This window comes from Aulostomus chinensis, chromosome 5, assembly GCF_037954235.1.
Source record: "Aulostomus chinensis isolate RoL2024-O1b breed Wild chromosome 5, RoL_Achi_v1.0, whole genome shotgun sequence".
Classification (NCBI taxonomy): domain Eukaryota; kingdom Metazoa; phylum Chordata; class Actinopteri; order Syngnathiformes; family Aulostomidae; genus Aulostomus; species Aulostomus chinensis.
In genome coordinates, this window is record NC_141324.1 from 27,888,001 (window position 1) to 27,910,347 (window position 22,347).

At 47.6% G+C, this 22,347-nt stretch overlaps 1 protein-coding gene across 6 annotated transcripts in view; it reads right to left on the reverse strand.

Annotated features, from left to right (window-relative positions):
• Nucleotides 1–1,845: 1,845 nt before the first annotated feature.
• efr3a (EFR3 homolog A (S. cerevisiae)) overlaps nt 1,846–22,347 on the reverse strand; it is a 63,941-nt gene continuing 43,439 nt past the window's right edge. For 3 of the 6 annotated variants that reach the window (XM_086204399.1, XM_086204398.1, XM_086204397.1), the window contains 18 exons: nt 17,940–18,018; nt 17,076–17,211; nt 16,600–16,653; nt 15,001–15,168; nt 14,562–14,676; nt 12,775–12,826; nt 10,718–10,890; nt 10,522–10,597; nt 9,865–10,026; nt 9,084–9,215; nt 8,824–8,891; nt 7,015–7,142; nt 5,849–5,899; nt 4,116–4,195; nt 3,904–3,952; nt 2,996–3,099; nt 2,867–2,916; nt 1,846–2,373 (listed from right to left, as the gene is read on the reverse strand). In XM_086204399.1, coding sequence (XP_086060525.1) covers nt 2,268–2,373; nt 2,867–2,916; nt 2,996–3,099; nt 3,904–3,952; nt 4,116–4,195; nt 5,849–5,899; nt 7,015–7,142; nt 8,824–8,891; nt 9,084–9,215; nt 9,865–10,026; nt 10,522–10,597; nt 10,718–10,890; nt 12,775–12,826; nt 14,562–14,676; nt 15,001–15,168; nt 16,600–16,653; nt 17,076–17,211; nt 17,940–18,018 — 1,783 coding nt within the window. In that variant the 3' untranslated portion in view covers nt 1,846–2,267. Of the gene's footprint in view, nt 2,374–2,866; nt 2,917–2,995; nt 3,100–3,903; nt 3,953–4,115; nt 4,202–5,848; nt 5,900–7,014; nt 7,143–8,823; nt 8,892–9,083; nt 9,216–9,864; nt 10,027–10,521; nt 10,598–10,717; nt 10,891–12,774; nt 12,827–14,561; nt 14,677–15,000; nt 15,169–16,599; nt 16,654–17,075; nt 17,212–17,939; nt 18,019–22,347 lie in introns of all 6 variants that reach the window. The other 3 variants (XM_086204401.1, XM_086204400.1, XM_086204402.1) reach the window with 3 other exon arrangements.

Sequence of the window (22,347 nt, forward strand, 5' to 3'; positions counted from 1 at the left end):
TAAAAGAAAGAAAACTGAAAAAAAAAAAAACACAAAAACCCCTCATAACTTCAAACGATATATATATGTAAGATATTGTTGGTCATGTGACTGATGCGTCACCTAAACGAGCTCCTGGGTGACAAACTTCAAATGGGTGTCTGTAGAGTCAACTGAGGGTCTGGGCCTGAGGTGATTGGATAAGCTGTTGTGATGTCACTGCGGCCTGCTGTCTGTCAGTGTCCACGACCGACAGGACAACCATTTAAAGGCCCAAGCTGCATGAATCAGAACTGGTTCAGAACCAGTCCGTCCTGTCTACCGGCACCTTGTTGCTCCTCAAGAAACTATAATGGTTGATGGGGAGCTTCAGCTAAAAGCTCATGCTAAGGATGTTAGCATGTCCCTGCTTTTTACACTAGTGTGGTAACTGTACTACACTGCCCCCTGTTGGCGGGGAGTGCTGCACATGAAGCACTAGCTTGTGCTTTACATCGTACCTTGAGAATTCCGTCATGGACGAGGAGTTGAACCCCTACTGGATTTGCTGATTGGTCCAAACGAGGCAGTAAAGTGCTGACTGCAGACATTCTGACAACAAGTGTGCATTTACTAGCGAGCTACAACCGCTAGTTTGCTTCACAAACATCCACTAGGGGGCAGATTTAGGCTGAAGTATTGGACCACTGACATATTTAATAAATCAACCGATGGGTGTTGCAGTTAAAGTTTCAGTCAAAGGTAAACTGTTCCTTGCGATCACATCAAGTTCCAACAGTCACATGACCTCAGTGTCAGGCTGACACTTGCTAACTATGCTGCTAAACACGACTCTCTTCATGCGTCTAAATCCCTCGAGGCGTTTTTTCGACTCCTCACTGCCCCCCTCTGTTCATGGGCAGAAATGCACCTTCAAGCTGAGCAGTTAACTTTAAGTTAACCTTTTTTTTTTTTTTTATAGACAAAAATACAGAATGAAATGTCGTACCTGACCGCACGTGTAAGATCGGTGCTGTCTGAGCTGCGGCCGCTCGTCCCAGTTTAGAAGACGACGCACGGAACTTAGCTGCTAGCAAGTAGAAGAAGCCCGTCTGTGACGGAATGAATCGGCGTAGAAGCTATGACGCTGGATTCCAACCGAATGCAAAGCAACTTTGATAATGTGAGGACCAACGTCCCAGTCCAGCAAGAGACTGGAAAAGACGCCACCGACTTGTAGCCTGTGGCTATCAGATCCAAACTCGAGTCTGAAAACAGGGAATTTAAATGTTCTTTGCCACGTGACTCAGGATCTTAGTGCAGCAACTTCAGCGCCATTTTCATTTGTTTATTGCCATTAAATCAAAACCTAGAAGCAGCACTTCCTAGCAAATACTCACAAGTTGACACACGGGTGGCGCTGTGTGGAAAATTTGCTTCACATTTGGCCCAAAGACAACATGAATAGCGTTGACCAGTACGACCAGTACAACCAGTGACTACAAGTCTAAACTAACCTGTCTGCTAATTCTAATGAAGCTGATGTTTCGCTAGCAGGAGACCAGATGCTGGCAGTCTCCGACGACGGAGCATCACAGCTACAACCAACATCACGTTTGAAGCCTGACAGCAGGAGCAGTAGTAGTAGCAGTAGTAGTAGTAGTAGTAGTAGTAGTAGTACTAGTATTCCTATGGGAGTGTATGTACAGTGCTCGACCACTGAGGAGGACGGGGGCACATTCAGGATCAGTGGAAGCAGTTTCAGGATGTGTGAGCCAGTAAAGGAGCTGGTGGCGACGGCGTGATTGTGAAAAGTGTTCAGAAAAGTTTAAAACGGCCCAGAAACTTTACGGTTAGAAGAAGGAAGTTTTAATACTCGTTTTAAGAAGTTTTTGTCTGAGGAAGTTGAGTGGTGTAAACATGGATGTGCTGCTGTCGTGGGATCTTGCGTGATGTTCTGAGTGTTACAGCTCTGATTGTGATCGTTTACATGATTCTCGGTGTGTCACCGTGGCGTGGGGGCGAGGAGCTGTGGCGTGGGGGCGAGGAGCTGTGGCGTGGGGGCGAGGAGCTGTGGCGTGGGGGCGTGGAGCTATGGCGTGGGGGCGTGGAGCTGTGGCGTGGGGGCGTGGAGCTGTGGCGTGGGGACGTGGAGCCGTGGCGTGGGGGCGTGGAGCTGTGGCGTGGGGGCGTGGAGCTGTGGCGTGGGGACGTGGAGCTGTGGCGTGGGGACGTGGAGCTGTGGCGTTGGGGCGTGTGGGGCTGGTCGCTGTGGCGTTGGGGGCTGGTTGCCGTGGCATGTGGTGCAATCAGTAGACACACAGGTCTGGGAACTTCATCTCGTAGACCGGGACGGACTGGTGCTGCGTGTGTCCCGCTGAGATGGAAACCACTCCGGACGGACTGGGTGGAGGCCTGGAGGTGGAGGAGGGTGAGGAAAAGGTGAAAGGTCACATCTGTGCATCACATGGCTCAGATAGCTAATGGCCAGATGTTGACGAGTGAAAACTAAGAACTAAACCTCCATTTATTAAACGCTATTCAAGCAAATTTCAACATTCATCAGGTTTTAATAACCTACGTCCTACAACAAAGAGCCATAAAAGAAGCACATCATTGAAAAATAAGATCTGAAAAGATTTCACAACAGGCGGTGGAATCTGAGGGGGGAACCGGTTCTTCACTGAGAATCAGACGGTGGTGGAACACGTTCACCCGTCTTCTGCCGATGAGCGCGATTGTTAGTTCGTTAGATTGTTATTAGAAGGATTAAAGAACAGCTAGCATTTCTAACCAATTCTAATATCTCAAAAATAACAAAATATGAACCTGATTCTAACACACACACACACACACACGCACACACACACACACACACACACACACACCCCAAAACAACGTGACTCACCGAATAGTGAGTTCAAAGATTTGTGCCAGCCGGTCGTGCAGCATGTTGGCCTGTGGGAAGGCAACACCAACGTGAGCAGAAGCGATTCGAAGCCGTTAATTCATTTTCACGTCCTCCCGTCCTTCCTACCTTGGACTCGCAGTGGGCGGCGATCTCTTCAAACGGAGCTTTCTGGAACTTCTCCATCACCTGGCGCCGCCGCTCTCTCTCCTGCTCCTCCAGGCCCGTGGTATCTGGACAACAGTTTCATTAAATAAGTACAACCTGACCTCCACGACCTCAAGAATGAAGGAAAAACGTCTCAAAGGGTTTTGGGGTATCTGAGGGCAGGAGGCTGCCTTCACTCTCCATACAAAGTCCTGGAGGGTTTGGGACCAAATTACATTTTTTCTTTCCCCGGAGGCACCCAGACCTCACGGGTCGACCGGGGCGGGTTTGTTTCCAGTTTTTATGCCCCACATATCTGGAACAAAACTGGTCTTCCTCTTTGAAATCCCAGTTTACAACTTGTGTTTTTATTTAATTTATTGAAAGCAAGATAAATTATTATGGTCCTGCTGAGTGCAGACACATTGATTACAGGGCAGAAGACACTGCTAACATAGAGGATAAAAGAAACACACACAGCGCTAACAGACGAGCAGAGTGATAGCATAGGCTAACGTACTGCTAACTAACACACGAGGCTGTGCTACAAAACTGGTAAAGTTTTGTGTTGTGTCGGTTTTCTCTCCTTGGGTTCTTTGAAATGTGACAGATAAATGTTATGTATTATCGTTATTATTAATGTTCTTATCATTAACAGACAGCAAACAACTCTCTAATAGATGCTAACACACCGCTGATAGAGGCTACACCAAAGCAAATACACAGCTAAAAGATTCAGACACAAACTAAAAAGGCTAACAAACAGCTAAATGAGGCTAACAGTCATGTGGCGTTGGACGGCCTCTGACGCGGGACTGTGTTTTAGGTCGTCTAGCGTGACGCGTGTTAATGATGCGACCACAGGACGGAAAACTGTTCCCCAATCTTACCGATGGCTTTCTTCAGGGTCTCAAACGTGATCTCTTCTGCCAGCTGGGACTGCAGGAGGACAAACACATCACGGATTAGTGATCGTGATTAGTGACGCTTCCCGCCCACTACCACTCGTGGTGCTAAGCTAACAAGCGTGGGTCTCAGCTCCCTAGAGCCTGGCTCTGAGGACCATGGACAGTAAGAGTTGGTGTGTTCCTGTAAAACAGACCTTGTCTGGGAGGCTGCTGGACAGGATGTCCACTTGGAGAGAGATGGTGTCCACAAAGCTCTTCCTCCTGGTCAGGCGGTCTTCATCTGCAGGAGGAAACAGTTTAAGAGCTGCTGCCATCCTACGACCTCCTCACGAGCTCTGATCACTAGCGGTGACATTTGAACGTTGAGCGTGAACTGATCCGATCACACAGGTCGCTCGTTATCAATATGTCGCTCGTCCACCCTCGGCTGTATTTTGATACAACAGCAGGAACCTCATCACGCAGCAGGAAGATTAAATTATTAGCAAACAGCGCTACTGAGGAAACTCGTCAGAACGGACCAGAGGTGAAGAGGTTTTAGGCTTTTGAGCAGAAATCAGCAGAACGTTTGAATCCTTCAGACGATACCAAAGTGCTTTACTGACCAGCAGGAGTCTTCTGCTGCAGGTCAGAGGTGAACTCCGCCCACTGAGTACCTTTTAACTTCCTGGCCAGAGGAGACTTAAGACCTGCGCCATCTTTTGCTTAGCTTACAGAGGGAAAATCCTCTCTGGAGTTTGAACAGTGCATCACAACCAAATTAGTTTCAACAGAATCAGACCAAACCGACTGACTGAATTTCACCACGAGAACTCGTACTTTTCCGAGCCAGCAGACGCTCGGGTGTTGGACGTGACTCGTATGAAAAGGAATGAGTCATTCAGAAACTCCACTCCACTAGGTGGCGGTGTCATACATCTGTGCAGGTTTCAGTAAACATTAAACACGCAGAAGCAGCACAACCAGCCCAGCGTCTCCTCTTGGGCCCGACCCAGAGGTGTTGTGTGAGCCTGATTCTGGTTTTGGAGCAGGTCCACATCACTCATGCAGTGAATGATGTCAGACGTGACAATCTGAACAAAATAAAACGCTACGGTAACCAGGGCGGAGGTGCAGGAGCGCTCTCTGCTGGAAACACGAGGTTACCGCACATTCTAAGTCACCAGAGGGATTGTGGCTTTCATTTCCTGTGCTGTTAAAAAAAAAAAAAAAAAAAAGTTTTGGACATCAGCGCAAATCTGCGGGTTGTTGTAACGATGCCCCTCAGAACCGGTTTAGGTTCCTAAATGATAAATCAGAAATGAGCCCGAGACTGACAACACTAACACAACCACTTAGTGTAGTAAGAAACATACTCACCACAACACGTCCACATGTAACGCAGGCAGAACGGTTACAAACATGATCAAACCAGTCAGCTGCTGTTCATGACATGATGCCTACAGCTACACACAGCTACACACAGCTACACACAGCTACACACAGCTACACACAGCCCTAGTTAGAGGAAGCGACGACTACGAGCACTCGAGGGGTTCCTCTAGAACTGGTAGAGAGACTCGGCGGGAGGGGAAGTGCATCCCAGCTGCTGGGTATTCACTTAGCAAAGCAATACTTTATCCAAAAGTGTATTTTACCTTCCAAGTACTCGCTAATTGAACTCACGAAGATGTTTTTTTTTTTTCCCTCCTGCATGATGTCTTTGTGACTCCAGAGCGCAGACGGAAGCAGCCACGTGTATTTAGCTTGAAGCTAACGGAGACTGACGGCTAACAACAGCTGGAATATCCAAAAACATCCGTCACAAATGTCTTTGTGAGCTCAATGCAACTGAGTGGAGCAATGCTTTGGTTAGTACTTGGAAGGCGAGGTACTACGTATTGGGAGGAGTATCTCTGAAACAGCACTGGCACCAGTGGCTGGTTACCTCTGGAGCTCTGCTTGCACCGGTGCAGGATTTTTCCAACAGTGTAAAGAACTGAGGTGACACGAAAGTATGACGGAGAAAAAACAAAACAAAAACACAGTGGCTCAGAACAACAACAACAACAACAACAACAACAACAACAAGCAGCAAACATTTGCTGTTTGGTTTGGAGAAAAATGAAGTGCAACGAAACCACAAATGACACTTTTCAACACCTTATGACAAAACACAACCAACGATCGTATGGGTGGATCACACCCACGGCTGATGAAGAAATCCCTCCCTCTTCTACCTGCTTGCTCTGAAAGCACTTTTAAGTAAAAGCTCTGTTTAGCCGCCCATCCCTTTAGCCCCGCCCCCCCCAACGCGCTCCCAGCACTCACTGCCAACTTCTTGAGCAGCTCGGAGATTAACTTCCTGTTACTGAACGACTAAGCAGGCAGTAGTTTTCCTGTCTTTGTGGGGGCGTTTCCATGAGACGTCCGTCACGAGTCACGGATCTCGACCTCCTCAGATTGTGGGAGCAGATGAAAAGCACGAGAACCCCAGAAGAACCAAACGGCCTCTTTAAGAACCCGGACTGACACTCATCTTCAGGATGGAACGATGCATTTATGTGAAGTTCACGAGGGGAGGATGAAGAAATAACACAGATAATCTTGAGGATTAATTGTGCCGCTATTTTCATCAGGGAAATCTTCCACTAAAAATCCTCTTCAATCGCATGGGAAGATGATGGTGACAACTGCAGTTTAATAAAGACTTAGGTTTATTTCTGTTCACTGGACAATTCCTTCAACTGATAATCCTCCTCCAAGTCTCCACTGAGAGTCGTGCCAGGAGTTCTGCAGGCCACGCAGTTTGAAAGGCAGCAAAATAAAAATGGAGGATATTGTACTCGAAAGACGACCACCTCTTTTTCCTCTGAAAGGCTTTTGTCTGGTCCTCATCTTTCTTTTGAATTCTCGCGCATTTGTGTCTGGCCCGTTTGGAAACTTTGCAACAAGCAAGAATGAAAAGTCCTGAGGACGGATTTGAGTCGAAGTCGTTACACAACGGAAAACAAAAGGTCGAGTTGTTTCCGTTTTCCTGCAGTTAGCGGAAACAAGAGAGAGGCTTCACTTCAGAAACAGTTAAACGTGTCTATAAAGGGGGGGGGGGGGTACCTGTGACCTGGGGGACGTAGGGGACAGAGAGTCTCTCTGCGTTGTATCCCGGCGCCACCAGACACTCGGCCATGTCGGGCGTCTGGAAGTACAACAGTCTGTCCTCCTTGTCCAATGATTCAGGGAGTCTGGATGAGAAACAAGACACAGAATTCAACAAATTCTTAAATGACACATTTATGACATCAGCTTTGGTGTTGACTTTAGATTCATTTTATTCACTGCAGGGGGGGAAAAAAAAAAAAAAAAATCGACGCCGGTTCCTTTAATCTGATAATCAGCGCAGATTGAAACAAACAGACAAAAGATCTGGGGTTGGTGTGTTCTGGATTCTGGTCCAGAAACAATCCAAGAAAAAGCCAACGATTACAGCCCCGCCCCCAATCCTTCAAGCTCACAGCAGGTGACACGATCACGTGACCACAGAACAAAAGACGACACGGCTCTCAGAGTCAACGTCTCAGAGGGACGCAGGCTGTTTGACGGACACACGATGGGTCCAGTTTGCGAGGATCTTCGAGGCAGAAATTTTTCCTCCCCTCGTTGACCTGCCGCGTCCCAGCCATCACACCTTCACTGGCTTATCCACTCACTGCTGTTGCGTAATTGTGAGGATTTGAAGCGGCTGAAAAAGATCTGGATGAATGAAAAAACTGCAAGAGGCTTTAACAGAAGACCGAATGTCCTCGTCGTCTTTGGCTTTAATCTGTGACGAGTTTCTTTCCTAATTTAAGAACTAAATCTCCCAAAATCTCCCCCTCAGGCTGCACAGTCACCACTGAACTGCTCCTTAACACGAGAGAGATTTTTATCCGCAGCTCTTTTCACATGTGTGAGAGCAACTGGTGAACATGTGTAATAGGCAACTCTGACAAGCACGACTGTGGGGGTTCATGAGCTCGCAGAGAGGAGAACGGGGAACCGACAGCAGCGGCACCGACGTGGAATCATGAGCTGCTTGAGTGGGATCCTGCTGCCAAAATGATTTTGAGGGGTTTTCCATGATACTGGTAAATCATGCAGCTGCAGGCTGAGTGTCAGTGTTTGCTGCAACCTACTCAAACCACACGTTACTGTTCAATTCACCTCAGAATTAAAGGCAGGTGGTTTTCAACCAGGACAGGGAAAGGAAACTACTCTCTGAATCCCTCGCTTCTCCGAAAGACAAGCTGGGCAACATCCGACGGTAAATTTCGGTCTCACAGGATCGATAAATCATTCAAGAATTAAAACCCAAGATGGAATCATGACTTGTGCCTCACTCAGGGTCCCTTAGGAAGCCAACACGTGTCGGTGTGTTTTTCAGGTCTCAGCCCCTTGACATCAAGGCCTTCTACTGAGCCTGGACCCGGGTTTGTATAAGTTCGCTTTGGTTTTTAGAATCATTCCCTTCTGTAACCACTGAACAGCGCTCCTGCTACTTCCCTAATCTTAGAAGTAATTTGAATTCTTGAGAGAGCAGCAGTTCTCTGTTGAACCAGATCACGTTCAGCTGCAGAGAAACCTTTTCACATGGCTGCAAAGAACAAGAACATTTGTAATCAATTCGTCTGATGATTATTTTGACGGCTGGGAGTTTAACTAAACCTGGCCCGCACCACAAAAAAGACACCAACAGTCATGATGTAATAAAAGGCAAAACTGAGAGAGAGAGAGAGAGAGAGAGAATTTGGGGAATCAGCTGGAAAACAGAAACATTGCGGTGGTGCGACGCCTCATAATATTAGATTGTGTTGCGTTGAAGTTCGAGTCAAGAAAGCCTCAAGAGGAGTGAAATAACCACTTAACTGGTTAACAAAGGACACTTACGGACACTTTTCCCTGAAGATGTGCTCTGGGAGAAGATACGGAGCGTCAATGTTCCTCAACTCAATCACCTGGAGGCCCAAACGAGGAGCGACGAAGAAAACACAGCAGTTATCAAATAAAGGTGCGCAGCTTTAAACAATGAGTTGCCCACTTGATGAAGGAACACTAACTACACAGCGGAGCATCATCTGCATACAGAGGTACGTCACTCCTGTGATTCCCGACGACCGGGAACATTGAGAAGAGACGGAACAACAGACCTTGCTGACGTGCTGACAGAACGGCGGGTTGGCAATCATCTGGCTTAAGAAGTTGAGGTAAGCCGCCACCAGCGCCATGATGCCACAGCGAATGAACATCGACATGTTCTCCTCATTGGCCAAAACCATGTCCTAGAAAAAAAAAACAAAAACAGTCCAACAGAACAGAATCAATTTGACGTGAAGCCTCCACTGCTCGTACTGGTAGAGACCACCACCAGTGCCTCAGCTGCCGGGTTTGTCCCGCCCTTGTACGTACGGTACATTTGGTATGTAGGCGTTGTTGGCTCTCCTGAGACGTCAATCAATTCAACGACTGTGGTTCTATTTGAAAAGTGTCATCAGATAACTTTTGTTACGATAAGTCACCGTATACTTAAAGACAGACTTGAAAACTCCACAGAGTTCTTGTACATTTATGCCACCTCCAAGGTGGTCATGTGATCAATGGCATTTGTTCACTGGCTGGTTGTCTGTCTGGTCGCAGGAGAACTCAAAAAGTTGTGGATAGACATAGGGAGGACGATGAGAGGAGACGATCTGGGTCTGGCCTTGGGGGACCACGTGAGCTCCACAAGCTCTACTGGGCTGCAAAGACATCCCGTGACTGTGAGGCGAAGCTTAATGGTGGCACATTCCTCTTCTGGCCAACAAACGTTCTCTTTATTGATACAATAAATCAGGAACTATGAAAAAAAAAACACAACTCACAGCTTTCAGCATGTGAGAATATGACCCTCCTTAACTCAGACGGTCCAATGAGATTAGTTACAGAGGTTACCTGCAGGGCAATGGCGAGCCGGATGAGGTCGATGACAACTTCCTCATTGGCCAACTCGATGGTCAGAATTGCCAGAGTGGTGAAGAGAAGCTCAAAGTTTTTATGGACGTTATCTTCCTCTTTACTGCCCAGATAGATGTGACGGTAGAGCTGTTGGCCGTGCTGGAGAGAAGCGGAACCGAGGGAGAACCAGAGGCGCAGAGAGAGGAAGTAGAGAGGGAGTTACTACATTCACTCTCAAAGAAACATGAAAACATTCAGGAACTCAAGAGGATTCACCTCCCTCCTCTGTGCTGAATTGGGGAGCTGAGACACATGCTAGTTAGCTTAGCACAATGAGGTCAGCATCTCTATTCCAGAATTGAACTGAAGATGCAACCAGACATTCCAGAACACCTAGAACCAGTCTCTCCTCTCCTGCGCACGAGCCCTCAGCTCACCTTCCTCATACCGCGGTTGCGATGGCAACCTACCTGGACATCGCCGTCTGGCCGCGGCCTCACAGGCACGCCGAGTGTCACAGAGCTGCTTCCACCGGCTAAATAAAGGAGCAGTTTGAGACTTTCTGGTGATTGCTTTCCCCATCACCTAGTTGTCAGTAACCATAGCAACTGCTGTAAAGCTCAGTTCACAGACAGTTTATTTTTAGACATATACCTTTTTCATGAATGCGATGTCTTGCTTGGAAATCTTCTCCCGTTTAATCTTCAACGCTGCGACATTCGGGATGATTCTGAAAAAAAGGGGGGAAAAAAGACGAGAATCGTTGTCAGTCCAGACAAACCACCGCAGGGCTCATCATGGTCCGGTGGCCAGCGCCATGTGATCAACGTATTTGACAGGAACTTAATACCTGATGCCGCGTAGTTTGGCGCGGTTGTCATGGCGATCGATGATGTTGTGCAGGATTTCGAGCACCAGCTGCCTCAGCTCGCTGTCCTCCATCAGAGAAATGGAAAAGAGTGGGTCCAGGAAGGGAGGAGGCAGCGCCGCAGACATGGACTTGGACTTGAAGCCGGAGGTCACCTGAGGTCGGGGGTGAGAGCCAGCTCATCACAGCGAGACGTGATTACCTCACAGGAGGTTGTTAAGAGACATGGTTCAACCTAGCATAAAGGTTATGTTCACTAAACGCCCAAATGTTGACCTCTTTCCTTGGAACAGACTCCGACGTGATGGGTTCTGACCCGCAAGAGGTCACCGTTCCACTCGTAGCAAACTAAAATAGACATAATATTCAACAATATGAAGGTGAGGGTAACCCTACCTCCTGGAGCCAGGCTTGTAGGCTAACGCTGGGCTAGGCTAGGCTAGGCTAGGCTAGTGATAGTAACAACGCAGGCTAATGTATCATATCCTTTCTCCTCCCCATGTTTTCATTGGCTGCTGATGTTATATAACATTTATATCACGACAGTCAGGTTGGTCACCAGGCTACTGCTGATGTATGCATGACCCAGGCTGGTGCGCACGAGGACAGCCTGCCACCATCAACCCTCGGTCAAAGTGCATCTCCAGACCTCCCAGATCTTCTGATAAGCCACAATTACCTCTTGATCAACATACCATTTTTGTTTTTTTGTTTTTAATTTCACCTTTATTTAACCAGGGATGAAATCACATTGAGATAAGTCATCTCTTTTGCAAGTGAGCCCTGGCCAAGGTAGCAGCACACAGTTAACAAAGTTACGACAGACTAAATACTGATAACATAATTGGGACAGACAGGGTAATAAATATAACCATAAAATAAAAACAGGAATTAAAAGCAGGAGCAGACAGTTTGAAGCGTACGCTTGGGATACGATTTGAACTCGGAAACTGAAATGAAAGCTGCAATTCTGAGTGCCAAGCACCTGGCCCCCTGTAACTGAGACGAGTTTTACCCTTGGAACATCTTGGAGAACATGCCTTGAGCTCAGGTTATACTCCTGACAAGTGACTGCTAAAAGACTAGACTGGGTGCAGTTTTTCCGAACTGACTCGCGTCTAATCTGGTTGCCGTTGAAGCAACCAGGCGTTCAGACTCGTACAGGTGAAGCCCAGAGATCGAAGGCTGTGGACGCACTAGTCGGCCATCAGGTGCTCGCTACCTGACAGTTTAAAGTAATTCCATGTTTATTTGAGTCACTAGTGTGAGGGAGTGAGATTCAACGGTTCGAGCGCGACCATGCGACCTTCAGCACGACCGGGAGCCTGAAGGCATCTGGGTTCTACTCCCGACAGTCTGGAGGAGGTTACGCTCCGACACCGATATCACCAACACACACCCCTCCTGCTGTCGACCCATCTGCAGCTGCGTGTGTTATAAATACTTTGACCTTTCACCCCTCCTCCAGCTGCATCGGGAAGCCAGGTGGCAGTCAGGGGAGGCCAGGACAAGTGGATTCTGTAATGCATCCCTCCGCAGTGCGGGAGGAGGCTGCAGGAGAGGAGTGTGTGTGTGTGTGTGTGTGTGTGTGTGTGTGAAAGAGGTATCACTAATTTAGTGTGGGCATTCGTCCGTTTACGCAGGGATGTGGAGGGTCGTGCCACATCAATCATGAAGGTGATGTCATGATGGAGGACATTTCTTTACGATGACCTGCAGCTGTAAGCAGCAGGAATTCTGGAATGGTGGATGGTGAAGTTGTCAGACAACAACAATCTGAACCTGAAAGGCTCTTCTACTGGGACTAATGTGATGGCAGCCAGTTGCCCCACTGGAGGGCAGGACAGGAGCGCCGTGGAAATAAACGAGCTTCCGTCACTTGCTAAGCCTAAAAAAAAAGTAAGAACACCCAGCCACTGTCTGCTAAGTCAGTTCAAACCCTGTCTGGACCATGAGGGGTTAAAGGTCACCGGTATCAGATGGTTCCTGTCGGATGAGATTACTGGACAAACTGGTTAGTGATGTAGAGGAGGACTCACCATGATGAGGGAGCTGAGCAGCATGGTCTGGATCCGCTTGGTGCCCTGATGTCTGAGACGCCCGCCGGGACCGGACGGCAGAAGAGGAAGAATGAGAGGATTGTTTAGACAGAGCTGATGTTTCCTCTTTATACAAGGGACACATTTGAACCAAATCTCTCTCTCTCACACACACACACACACACACACACACACACACACACACACACACGCACACACACAGTTTCTAACAGATATTTCTATGTCAGGGTTCAGGCCACAGTCGCTAAGCTAACGTCATTGTTGTCAAACATTCTACAGGTCAATTATCTTCTGGGTACTGGTGTGTGTGTGTGTGTGTGTGTGTGTGTGTGTGTGTGTGTGTGTGTGTGTGTGTGTGTGTGTAGCTGTTGCTTGCCTCAGTTTGTTCAGGTAGCTATGCTAACACCATCTTTGCCCCCCACCTTCATGAGCCATTTGCTTAATTAGCAATAAAATCCATTAAAAAAAAAAGATCTTGTTGACTCCTGGGTGAGGACACGTGTGCTCGGGTAACGGCGAGGGCAGCAGCGCTCCTCCCCTCCGCCTCTCCGCAGTTTTAAACGCTGCAGTGAAAGTGGCGAATTACTCATCAACACTGAGGAGCTGCAGATTCAAGTTTATCTCCTCCAGCAATTACCCGAAAAAGGAGAAGAGGCAGAGTAAAGCCTGTTGTTCTGGAAGGAGGGGGAGGATTATCTGCTCCTGCACTCCTGAGGCCGGAGGGATTAGCCTGGTTTTCTTTTTCCTCTCTTTTTCGAAAGGAGCCGGCCGTTGTCTCAGTGACCCCAGAGCTGCAGTCACAGCAGGACATCCAGGAGGTGACACGAGGGCAGATTAAAGTACAATTCACTTTGTATAAGGTGGAGTGTGTGTGTGTGTGTATGTGTGTGCGCGCGTGTGTTTTCAGCTTTGCTTCAAGCTGTGAGAGGGCTGCATGTTGTCATGGGACTCTGCCATCTCAATCTTCTGCTACAATTAACTGAAAGGTTCCTACAACGAACAAACGCTGAAGAGAATTCATGTGTTTCAGGGACGAATTCCAGAAACACATCATTGCTGTCCGTGTTTAAAAAGTCATTAAAATGACAGCAGAGCTCGTGTGTGACGGCGACGATACGCAGGGTGATCATCTCATTAACTCTGATCCTGGAGTTTGGTGGGGTCCCTTTCTCATCTCACCAGAACTCTGTTTTCATCTGGAAGAGAACAAAACTGCCTCCTTGCAAGAGTCTCAGTGCAGTTTGGGTCAAAAGCAAAGGACCATTTCAACTCTGGTTCAACCACCAGTTCAAAAACACGCCTCTAGAGTGAGGCGGTGACATGTGACATGTTTCCAGTCTACACGACTAATTCCAAAATCAGATGTTTTCAACTGAGAATCACGTCAGAGAGTGAGAAGGACACTTGTGATGCTGCATCGTCGGCTGCCAGCAAGTATCTCTGAGTCTCTTCCGGTCTCTCAGCACTGAGTGTCGAGGCTGCAGAGCGACTGAAGACGCGTGTCTCGTATTTTCCCGCGAGGGAGGAAACGACTGCCGCCCCTCACACGAGAAGACGAGCTCAGAAAGACTCCAGCCGGAGAAACCATGCTGGTTTGCTCATTTACAGCCGCGTGTTGGTGCCACTTAGGAAACCAAACAGCAACTGCAGCTCCGTTCGCTCTCCATCTGATAAACGTGTTAACAAAGTCAGACGAGAGGGCGTGCAGCCAGCGAGGAGGCCGGCCAGGATCCCTGCCAACCTCAGCTAAAGCAAGCATGACTCACCCAATCTTGACGGTGTCCAACGTGTGGCAGGGGGTCCCATACACAGGCACCTTGCCCATGATGAACATCATGACTTCAGCTCTCTGATAGTCTGGCAGGTTTCCGCCGAAGAAGCCTGGAGGGACAACAGGAGGAGAAAAAACAACATTCCTCTGATGAGAACGATGACAGCTTCACCCCCACGCCAGCGTCTGTCGGGTCCTTTTATTCAGCAACTTTACTGAAACAGAACCTGTATTTTCAGAACTGGGACGAATTTCCCTTTTGGTTCTAAAAAAGACTGATGATTGGACCAAGACTCAGCGCCACGAAACAGCCGCAAAATCATGTCTAGCTTTAGGGACAGGAATCCAGAACACCAAGAAGTCGGTCTAGATCCAGGACCCGCGGAAGGCCCAGAATAAACTAAAGGGTGTGAAAAGAGGAAGCAAAGAGGTACCGATCGTCTGGATGATGGCGTTCTGGACTATGCGCTCTTCGCTCTCTTTGCCGCGACCGGACGACACACTGGTGCTGGAGTTCCTCCTGGAGCTGTCGCCCAGTTCAAAGTCCACGCTCATCCTCAGGTGTTTGAGCAGCGTGTTGAAGACCTCCAGCACCGTCGGACCTGCAAATACATCACACAGGAGTACATCAGGTGGTCACCAAGGAAGGAAGACCTGGCTGGGCACGAGTGGCGACGTGGTCACAGAACTCCAGTCGCTGTGTTGTACCTCTTTAACCACACTGGAGAACCTCGCAGGCCTCGACCACAGGATTGTGGTGGGATTTTGGACGCCACAGCAGATTGATGTTGTGATTGGGCCAAACGTGAGGCGCGACTGGCTACCAAGTCAATGTGCTGATGCAAATTGATGCAGATTCTTGCCAACTGGTGTGAGAAATCAAGTGCCTTCATACTGTAGCCAAATGAAAAAAAAACTAAGCTAAATGTAAAGGAGTTCTGAAAGGAACACGCCTACTTTTAGCTAAAGTATCTATTTGTCCATCGCCTTCAGAGTCAAACAAGGAGCTAGAGAACCTCCTCTTGTGAGCTGAAACCCAGGCTAGTTAGCCAGGCTAGTTAGCTTAGCACAATGACTGGTAGTGGGTGGGAAGTGTTAGCATCAGCTAGCTAAGGTCCAGGATGCTGGTGTGTCCAGCAGGAGTCCTCCTCATGATCAGTAGCAGCAGTCGCTCTTCTCGTCCTCAACAAACGTTTGGTTCTGTTGACCCAAGTTCCAGTGGAGCTTTGGAGGTGCTGCGTCAAATCACTGCGCCCAGTCAGGAAAGTAGTTCCGGCTACGTGTCTGATTCTAACACTACAATGTCTCCTCATTTTAAAATGTTATTCATCACCAAAGTTACACTCAACCCTGGATACATTAATGCAGGCTAACATGGAGCCATGCTAACACTTCCCACCCACCACCATTCACTGTGCTAAGCTAAATAGCCTGGGTCTCAGCTCCATGGAGGAGGGGCTCCATCTTCTTGTCTGTCTCTGGGGAGGATGGACAACAAGAGACTTCAGCTAAAAGTTGATTTGAGTAATAAAGAGTAAACATTTATGGATTAAAAATATTTTCCTTACAACATCTTAAGAAAATCCTCACGGTGAATTTTTTTTTTTTTTTTTGAGGCCGCAGGTTCACATCACTCCTGCGGTCCAGTCGTCTTAATGCAGTTTGTCACAGAAAGCAACACCTAGAATTAGGAGGTGAGTAGCCGGGAGCCCGGTGGAGCGTCTGATTCAAAAACCTTCACAAAGGCTGCCGACAGAGATCGGACTAATTCACTCTTTCACAACAGCCCCGTGATTTGAAGAAAAAAAAAAAAAGCACATACAGCGGATTTCCTCTGTTTCATGTCTTGATGCTAAGCTAGTCTTCTCATCCTGGACCAACTTCTCCACCACACGCACACAAATTTAACTATGAAACTAGGGACAACACACACGTTGGGATGAGCTTCAAGGCACCGCGCTAGTCTACAGCACCGCCACACAGCTACAGCATCGCCTTCACCGCCACGCTGAGTCATCATCATCATACCGTACCGAGCCACAGATTGGGAGGAGTCGGCTGTTCGCTTTCAAACTCCTGGATCATTCCTAAGAGGGAAGGTTGGTTTGTTTCCAGGCAGAAGCAGTAAAACACAGATTGGATTTGTTCATTATACACGTTGCATTTCCTCCATCACCTCACAACACTGGCAGATCATCTCCACCCTCTGAAACCACATTTCCTGTAAAACACTTTCATTGTTTCCCCATCTTCAACTTCATGGTGGATGATGCTCATTGTTGTCGTCCAACAGGAGGTGATCCTCTCTGTGGTTCCGCCAACCAAGAGCTCAGGTGATTGCAAAAAGGAAACTAAGTCTTAATCTTTAACTTTAATTCTCTTTTAAAATCATTTATGTGGTATCAAAAGCAGCGGACTGTGTTACAGGAATATTAATGTGGCACTTATTCAAGGTAGCTTGAACTTGGTGAGTTGAACCAGGAGGAACGCCGCCGGCTCTGCTACTTACCCACTGAGCCTTTAGCGGCGATGGCCACCGTCTCCAGGAGAACCTGGACAATGCCGGCTCGGACCCGAGGAGTGTTCTTGTTGTGGTTGTCCAGGTGGTTGAGAACCTGCTGGATGACGTGGTGGGAGTGCTGGGCCTGCAAGACCACCACACCGACATCTTCAACGGGGTTTTTACAGTTTCAGTGCCAGAATTCAGCACAAATTAACAAAAAAAAAAAAAAAAAAAGCCGGAGAGTGACGCACCGTTCTGATATGTATTTTTTTCATTTTCTGCAGATATTTTACCTGAGAGGGAGCCGACATGCAGGACACTCGCAACTGATTTGTTTATTTTTCTTCTACGTGATTTTAAGCTTTTAGACGCTCGTTTCCCTAAATACATCGGTTGGATTTCTCAAATCTCTACATCTTCACCCAGTATCTGTCGTTTGTGATCTGAAAACAGCGCAGGAAACTTTTTTCAGAACAGAACAGAACTTTTTTTCCCCCAAAAATGTTTCCACCCGGAAAATTAGCGGGCAAAGTTATTTAAAATAACGAAAACGGCTGCTGAGCCCAATTATTTATTAGTCTATGGAGGTGTCGACACATTTTCTGCACATTTATATAAAAATGGAAGTTGCTATATGTCCATACATCTGTATTCTGAGTATTGGTTGATGTTCATTGATTACTTGTGGAACCTGAAATTGATCATCGGCCTGCAGCCACTGATCAAACGCGCTTCTCTTACTGCAGCACACCGTTTGCCTGGTGATGGTCTCATGCCAAAATATCGCCAGAAAGAAATGATAGGGTGCGAGTTTGAGACGATGTTTTTCTACAGACAAAAGAGGTGGGTTCTCCTGCGAGTGGACGCTACCTGGATGGAGTACATGATGATTCTGAAGCAGGACACTGCAAACTCATTGGGGTCCCACAGGTGATGGTTGTCCAGGTGACTGCGGACAGAAACGAGAGACTATTAATGGAGACACAGAACGTGCCGGAGCGGCGGCAAGTTCATCAGGAACATTTCTCACGTCTCGTCCCTCTGCTCTCCGACCTTGTGTAATTTTAGAAGCTTTTCATTCCCGCGCACGCCCCCGTCACTTCACCGAGGGCAGCAGCATCAGACCACCACTAGACGCCAACGTTGACCTCTTGATGACCTCATTCGCGATGTTTTCTCTCCTGCTTATTTCTGTCTCTGGACGGGAGGTCAGACGTTCATCCTTCCTCCAGATTGTATCTCACTCTCTTTTACCGGCGGGTTGATTAAACTGCCGCTGAGGTCATTCCACCCAGTTAAGTGTTTTAAATGGAAAATTCACTGCAACTCTACGGCTGTTTTAAGTATCATAGCTGTGAAAAAGCACCAGTTAGATACCAGAAGCCTCTTTATGATAATTAGCCCTCATCATTACAAGCTGTCAGTTTCTAGCATCTTAAAACTGGGTCAAATTGGGTACTCAATCAAGCTGCTGCATGTTTAAGTGTGTGTGAGAGAGAGAGAGAGAGAGAGAGAGAGAGAGAGAGAGAGAGAGAGAGAGAGAGAGAGAGAGAGAGAGAGAGAGAGTGAGAGTGAGAGTGAGAGAGAGAGACGCTGATCTCCGGTTCAGTAAATATATACATTCATAATTCAAAAATAAATTCTTTTCATGAGTTTCTTTAGTTAAGCAACACAAGTACCGGAATTACTGTGAATGAAGAAGACAGCAGCAGATATGCTTGTCGACGCACAGCCACAGACGGCAACTGTAGCTTCCCGTTAGCAGGAGAGAGCAACTGTAGCTTCCCGTTAGCAGGAGATAGCAACTGTGGCTTCCCGTTAGCAGGAGATAGCAACTGTGGCTTCCCGTTAGCAGGAGACAGCAACTGTGGCTTCCCGTTAGCAGGAGACAGCAACTGTAGCTTCCCGTTAGCAGGAGACAGCAACTGTAGCTTCCCGTTAGCAGGAGATAGCAACTGTGGCTTCCTGTTAGCAGGAGATAGCAACTGTGGCTTTCCGTTAGTAGTAGATAGCAACTGTAGCTTCCCGTTAGCAGGAGATAGCAACTGTAGCTTTCTGTTAGCAATAGATAGCTGCCACTGGGCCATGGATAATGGCTGTAATTGCTAGCTTGAAAAGCTTCTGTGTTTTCATGTGGTGCTGTGCTGGTCTATTACTCTTCTTATGTCACCAAGTTTTCTTTCTTTCTTTATTTTATTTTTTTTTAAAAGCGACTTTTCTTTGACCTGGAGCCTGAACTCCAACTGCATCATCAATGTAGCCCAGCAGAGACTGTTCTTCCTGAGGACCCCCGCTAATCAGTTGCTACCGCTGAACAAGAGATAGTATTTCTGACTTCTTGCTGTACTGTATGGTCCTCCTGTGTTAGTAGCACGAACAAAAAAGACCTGCAGAGGGTCGTGAAAAACGGCTGAGAAGATTCTCAGCTCTCCCCTCTCAGATCTGGCTTAAATCTGCTCGAGCCTCCTCCTGAAACGAGCCACAAACATCCACCAGGCCCCCTGAAACCTCATCTTCACCACCCTCTCCTCAGACAGACTAAGAACCCCCAGCACACACACACGCACACACAGACAGAAATGTACAACATTGGTCTGTTGTGATGCCATGTTTCACCGCTCCATTCATGTACACCTTTTTTTTAAGGGTATTTATAACCCATTTTAAAGTTTTATGAGTATGAATGCGTATTTGGTCATGGTTACGGGAGAAAATGTGCTTGGGCGTGTGCACGCGTGTGTCTGCGTGTGAGTGTCTGTGTACTGATGTGGATGTACATTTAAGAAAAATTTTATTTTATATGCTGCAGCTGCTGTTATAAATCAAAATAAGAGATAAAGCGATATATCAAAAGATCCATTCATCTGCCTCTACTCCTCCATCACACATTGAGAAGGATTAGCGTCGATGAAGCGACATTAAGCAGGAGTCATGTTAATTCTGAGGTTGAGCTAGAACCAGGTTTAACAGAGACCGGTGAGGGCAGCAAGTCTCTTCTGTCCCTGAGTGTGGAGGTCAGCTGTTCCGCCGTCCCGGAGGTGCGACTCGACGCTGCTCGTTGAGGACAACATGCTTCAGGGTCTTTGGGTTGTTAGTTTAATTGATCGGCAGGATTTGAATCGTGAGCAGTGGTTTGAATACTGGAAGTCAGCAATGACATCAGTAACAGTGTTGAAGGATTTGAAATGATTTTCATCCCACTGGAGGAGAATTCAGACCAAAACACTCTGTCACAGCAGCAAACTATTGTTGGTGAACAAAAGTGCCGAGGAAAGGAGGAGGAGCGCGTTCTGGGAGCGAGGGAGAGAGAAGAGAAACGAAAGAAGAGAAGAGGCAGGGACAAGAGGAGAAAAATGAAAAAGCAGACAGCAGCAATAAAGATTGTTTCACCAGTGTGACGTCAATCCAAACCCACAAAACACCCCCCCCCCCACCCCCCGTTAACCCCAATCCTTGCTATTTATAGTCTGAAGACACTCCCTCCTCCTCCTCTTCCTCGTCCCTGCAGGAGCACTGCAGGAGGAGAGCTGGTTTCACCCGCCGACCGAAGCCAAGACGCACCAGAAGCTCCGCAAGCCTTTCATCCAGGAAAAGAAACAGCAACCCTAAGGTTCAGCTTCCTGCGTGAAGCTCAAGGTCATTTACGTATTTGAGTTCTCCCTCACTACGGCTCTGTTGTGAAAACTGATCCGGGAGAAGCTACACTTGAAATCCGGAGGAAAGAGTCACTAGGGGGCAGCAGAGACAAGTAGTGAACGCAACACTGACACACTTAACTTGCTCACAAGCAGTTGTTTCTCTGCACATCCAGCAGATTCGCAACATCATCATTCCGCCCATTTTCTATTCCTTTCGAGCTCTGGTTTTAGTCTCAACCGCCTCCCGAGGGAAAGTTGTGGGTCTTCGGCTGCTAAAAAGATCCACGGTGTTCACCAGATTGACGCTAAAGGCGTCTGCAGGTTTACAGCGGCTTTTCAGCTTTGAGTTTTGCCGCCGCTGTAAAACCACACGATGGAGAGCCGAGAGACTCGCTCGCAACGAGGGAAAAAAACCAAACAAACAGCCTTCAGTTGAGCAGATTTAAATGTGTACCAGCTAAATGACAACCTAGGATCAGAAACAAGAGAACGATGGTCCCTCCCGGGGCGCTAACAGATCACAGCTAACTTCCACGACAAGTCGAGTGACGTGTAGTTTCTATGAGCAGCTGTCATCAATCAATCTGCGAGACTTGATCTCGTCCGTCCATCCATGTTCTATACCGCTTACCTGCTAAGGGTTGTGATTCTGTGATTGTGTGTAATCCGAGCGGTAGCGCTTGTGCTAGAGTAGGCAGATCAACCACCTGTGCGGAGAGCAAAAGCGCCGGAACCCATTTCCCGGTTGCCGAAACTTACGCAAATCTAATTTAATGCATTTAAAGATCTGTTTATGGCGTTGAAAATCCATTGCTGTCTCCACAGCAAAGGAGACGCATCCAGGCGAGGGATGAGTATTTCATCGGTAGGGATATCGATTCTCTCGTCATCACTTTTCCCTGTAACTCGGTGGCAAAAGTAAAAGCACGACGTTAAAAAGAGCTGCAGAGACAATTACCCAGACAAGAGTTTGTAGCCGACTAGCAAGTCTGTTACAAGTAACAGTTTCCTTTTTTTTTTTTTTTTTTTTTACAAAGAATCCTCTTCTCCTTTAATCTGTCTTTAATATTTATGGACAGTTTAAGTTATTTTCTTCGGGCAGCTCCTGGGAAAAATGAATGAAATGGAATCTTTTCACTTCTTTTGTGAAACACTTCAGCACAGGATGCCGTCCTGCTGACTGTGGGGAGATGAAACTCTCCTACGGCGGCGGCGGCGTGGTTTGACCTATGAGGCAGGTGGAGCTCAGAGAATCTGGCGGGAACAGAACCGCCTCAAGCTGACTCCTCAACATGAAGGAGTGGCGGTTCTGTTCCCGCCAGATGCTCTGAGCGTCTGACGCCTCCCATCGGGGATGTTAGGGGAACGTGGAAGACCCAGAACAGAGCGGAGGGGTCACGTACGCGTCTCCTGGGTCCTGAGTGTGGCGCTGGGGAGGAGGTCGCCCCCGGGCACCTGGCCGCTGAACAGGTGGTAGAAAACAGATGAGGTTTCTCCTGCGACCTTTTTTTTTTTTTTTTTTTTTTTAAACACTACCTGCTTATGAAATGACCTAAATATTAAAAGATCATGATGAAGATCAGGTTTGAGGCTTTTATTAAGTCAACCTCACTGACAAGGCAATCACAGATAATTACCTT